Below are 3,976 nucleotides of genomic sequence, written 5' to 3' on the forward strand. Positions count from 1 at the left end.
AGCACGGCGCAGTGGACAGAGTTTAGGCCTGGGAGTCAGTAGGTCATTCAATCCAATCCTTTCATTCAATCCAATCTGTCGCCAAATCCCACCAGTCTCACCTTCACAACATCACCGAGATCCGCCCTTTCCTCTCCATCCAACTGCTACCACGTCAGTACAATTTCTCCTCCTATCCTGATCAGATTACTGCATCAGCCTCCTTTCTGACCTCCCAATCTCCTGCCTCTCCCCACTTCTGTCGATACTTCACTCTGTTGCCCGGATTATCTTTCTACAGAAACGTTCTGGGCATGCCACCCCCCTCATCAAAAATCTCCAGTGTTTGCCCATCAACCTCTGTATCGAACAAAAACTCCTCAATTTTGGCTTCAAAACTCTCCATCACCTTGTCCTTTCTTAACTCCCTTGGCTCCTTCTACATCCCAACCCACACATTCCATTCCTCTGGTGCTAACCTTCTCCCTGTGCCTCCATCTCATCTGTCTAGCCACCGAACCCTGGCCCACGTCCTGGCCTGGAATGCCTTTCCTCCTCAAATCCATCAAATAATCACTCTTCCCCGCTCCAAAGCCCTACTGAAGGCGCATCTCCTCCAAGAGGCCTTCCCAAACTAAGTCCCCTCTTCCTCAGCTCCCCCTTTCTTCATCACCGTCTCGCTCCCTTTGCTCTTCCCAACACTCTCCACCCCACAGCACTTATATATCTATCTATATATAACGATAATTCTACTTATTTATATTGATGCCTGCTTACTTGTTTTGCCGCCTGCCCATGAGCACACATTCTAGCTGCGGGGAGACAGACATCAAAACAAATTCCAGATATATACATAAGTGCTGTGGGGCTGGATTGCGGGGGGAAGAGTAAAGGGAGCACATCAGTACCACATATAAGGGAGTGGAAGATGAGGGAAAGTGGGGCTTAATCCGGGAAGGCCTTTTGGAGATGTGCCTTTGGTAAGGCTTTGAAGGGGGGGGGAGAGTAAATGTCTGGCAGATTTGAGGAGGGAGGGCATTCCAAGCCACAGGGGCAGGACATGGGCCAGGGGTCGGCAGCGAGATAGATGAGATCAAGGCACAGTGGGGTTAGCACAAAAGGAGTGATGTATGCGGGCTGGGTTGCAGGAGAGAAGCAAGGTGAGGTTGGAAGGGGCAAGGGGCTGGAGGACTTGAAAGCAGTGACCCACTTCCCATATGGCACTGCTGCTGCCTCCAGAACATAAATCCCCACCCGTGGAATACATTTGGTTTGAAGAAAAGCACTCTCAGGAGAAAACACTTTTATTGAACCAAAAAAAACTCTCACAGGGAAAGATCCATCAGCAAACAGTGAACAAAGTGGAGGCTAAAGTGGATCAGAGATCCGAGTTTGCAAAAATCCCTCCTTCACATTCACACTCAGGCATACTTGTTCTGTCTCACTTTTTAAAAAATGGTATTTGTTAAATGCTTACTGTGTGCCAAACACCATACTGAGTGCTGGACTGTCTCACACACACACACACACACAAATGCACCATGATACACCTACATGTACACACACATGCACACAAGCACACAGACACGCACACCCAGGGTCAACTCAGGCAGCTGCTCACATCCAGGCTCCACACACATCCACGAAAACCAGGCCGGGACCCCAGCATCCTCAGCATGTGTTTCTGGCAGTTTTTTCCTTGGCCCACCAAGAGGACGAGCTGGTCCAGGCTCAGGGCCAAGGGGGCAGAAGGAAGATGGCCGCACAGGCGCACGAGCGAGAGCCGCCCCGGGGGGTTGGAACGGGACCGACTTGGATCAATGGGCGAGGCCATCACTGGGGGCCTCTGGCCACACGCAGGCCCGAGGCCAAGTGGAATGGACAGGCGCAGGCGATTTGAGCAAGACGCTTTAATTGTCTCATGGCACCGAGGGGCAGGGCGCCAGAGGAGGGATTGTCTAGGGGTCATGGGTGCCTGGTCTGGGATCAGTCTTCCCTCCCCAGCTTTCTATGCTTTCCAGTCCCTTCTCCACTGCAAAGCGACCCACAGATGTGGACAGCAGCAGGCTTGGGGGTGAAGAAGGAAATATTAGCAGTAGATGGTCATGGGATGAAATTGGGATTTCAATTACCCCACTACCCATCCTCCATTCCCAAGGACAACCATCCAAAAGAACAACACGGGGAAGAGAGAAGGGACTTGTTTTGGGAGGGACAATGGGGGCAGAGAGTCATGATAGCTGTTAGGCCCTTGACATACCCACAGGGACTTGCATTCCAAACCATCCGCCCCCCCTCCCCACTGCTGCCCATCCTCCCATCCCCCATCACTCCCGCCATTTAAAGCAACCCAGCATGGTCATCGACGTCAACCCGGGCCCCTGAGGGAGAACTGAAGAACGGCATCTGGCAATAGCCGCAGCCCCTGGGCAGCAGAGAGTCCGTGTCCACGGTGGGGGAGAAGGCCAGTGGCTTTGTTGGACTGATTGATTCTGTCCAGGACAGCTAGTGGAGTTAAGAGAAATAGGGTCTAGCAGATCCGGAGCCAGCTCCTCCTCCCGGGGAGACTCGGAGCCAGCCACTCCTCCCTGGCAGACCTGGACCCAAGTAGGTGGGCAAGCCTGGACTGCTCCTTGGGCTCTGCCAGCGGCAAGGGGAGATGATGGTGAGGAGGAAACCACCGGCTCCAAAGAGGGTCAGGTTTCAGGGGCCAGGGGTCTGGAGGGAAGGGCTTGAGGTGTCCCATGGGGCAGGGCGTGAGGGGGGTCAGGGAGTGGGTGGTCTGGGGTCAGTCAAGGACCACCTCCCCAACCAGCCTCAGCGACTGCTCCCAGTCAGCCCGACCCGTCCCCTCCAGACTCGGCCAATCGGATCCGCATGGAAGTGGAGGCTGCCTCTCTGGGGCCAGGGAAAGGGAACCGGCAGGGGTAGGGTCGGAGCCAGACGGGAGGGGGACGAATGGGATGCCCGAGAGAGTCCGGAGCCCGGGAACCCTCGCTCTAAGAAGCGCTTAGGTCGCGCGCGAGACCACGGGAATGTCGATCTCGATGGCCGACAGGCGGGACCGGGACGAGTAAGGCTGGGAGTAGGTGTGGGCGCCGGGCTGGGGCGGGTGCGGGTAGAGTGGCTGCCATGAGGGCGGGGGTGGCGCCCTGCAGGCACAATACCACACGAGCAGCAGGAGGGCAGTGAGGAACAAGCCGCCGGCGCTGGCCACCGCCACGTACACGGCGTAGTCGAAGGAGAACACGGGCTCGTACTGCCGGTTCAGCCGGGCCGTGTGGAAGACCACCCAGATGGATGGGGCGAGGCTCAGGGCGCCTGCCAGGAGGAAGAGCAGCCCGGCCACCAAATGGCAGCCCGCGCTGTTGACGAGGCAGCGGGCCCGCTGGATGCTGGGCGGAGTGGGGCGGAAGGCCGTGTCACCCATCCCTACCAGCCCCAGCAGGAGCGCTCCCACGGCCACCAGCCCGCTGGTGGGGAGGGCCAGCTGCAGCACGCGCAGGTCCAGCTGGTCCACGGACGCGTACCAGGACGGATCATACATGAGGCAGTCGCGGGCACCATCCTGGCGTGCGCATTTCACCCAGAGCCCCGTGTACACGGTCAGGTTGCGCTCGTTCCTGTTGAAGGTGATCAGCCTCAGCCGCCTCCAATTGGGCAGCAGCATGGCGGCAAACAGCCCGGCCACCGAGGCCACGCCGCAGAGGAAGGAGAGCACCGTGGCCGCGTGGACGTCCCGGCATCCCATGGCGGGCGGGAGGGTGGGCGGGCCGTCCCCAGAAGCCGGGCCAGAGAGCTGTGGACAAAACACAGACGTCGAGCCCGGGGTCGCGAGCAGCTTCCGGTCAGAGGGGCCCCGTGGAGACGGACTTTCTGCCCCCACACACTCCGGCCACCCCCTGGGACGGGTGCCCGCCCACTCGGGTTTGGTATTAATCCACCCACTCGGTGAAGAATGTGAATGCCCGCCCCTCATTTTTAGGGGGCCACGGCC

The 3,976-nt window shown here is 58.0% G+C and overlaps 1 protein-coding gene across 1 annotated transcript; it reads right to left on the reverse strand.

Moving 5' to 3' along the window:
* Window positions 1-1,265: 1,265 nt before the first annotated feature.
* Window positions 1,266-3,769, reverse strand: CLDN12 (claudin 12). Its single transcript, XM_029071258.2, has one exon. It carries the CDS (start codon window positions 3,728-3,730, stop codon window positions 2,990-2,992), a length of 741 nt encoding a protein of 246 aa, XP_028927091.1. The 5' UTR covers window positions 3,731-3,769; the 3' UTR covers window positions 1,266-2,989.
* Between the last annotated feature and the right edge of the window lie 207 nt (window positions 3,770-3,976).

Source organism: Ornithorhynchus anatinus, chromosome 8 (assembly GCF_004115215.2).
Source record: "Ornithorhynchus anatinus isolate Pmale09 chromosome 8, mOrnAna1.pri.v4, whole genome shotgun sequence".
NCBI lineage: Eukaryota > Metazoa > Chordata > Mammalia > Monotremata > Ornithorhynchidae > Ornithorhynchus > Ornithorhynchus anatinus.

Excerpts from the sequence above, each read along its gene's own strand:
- CLDN12 (XM_029071258.2), bottom strand. The coding sequence starts at position 3,730 with ATGGGATGCCGGGACGTCCACGCGGCCACGGTGCTCTCCTTCCTCTGC.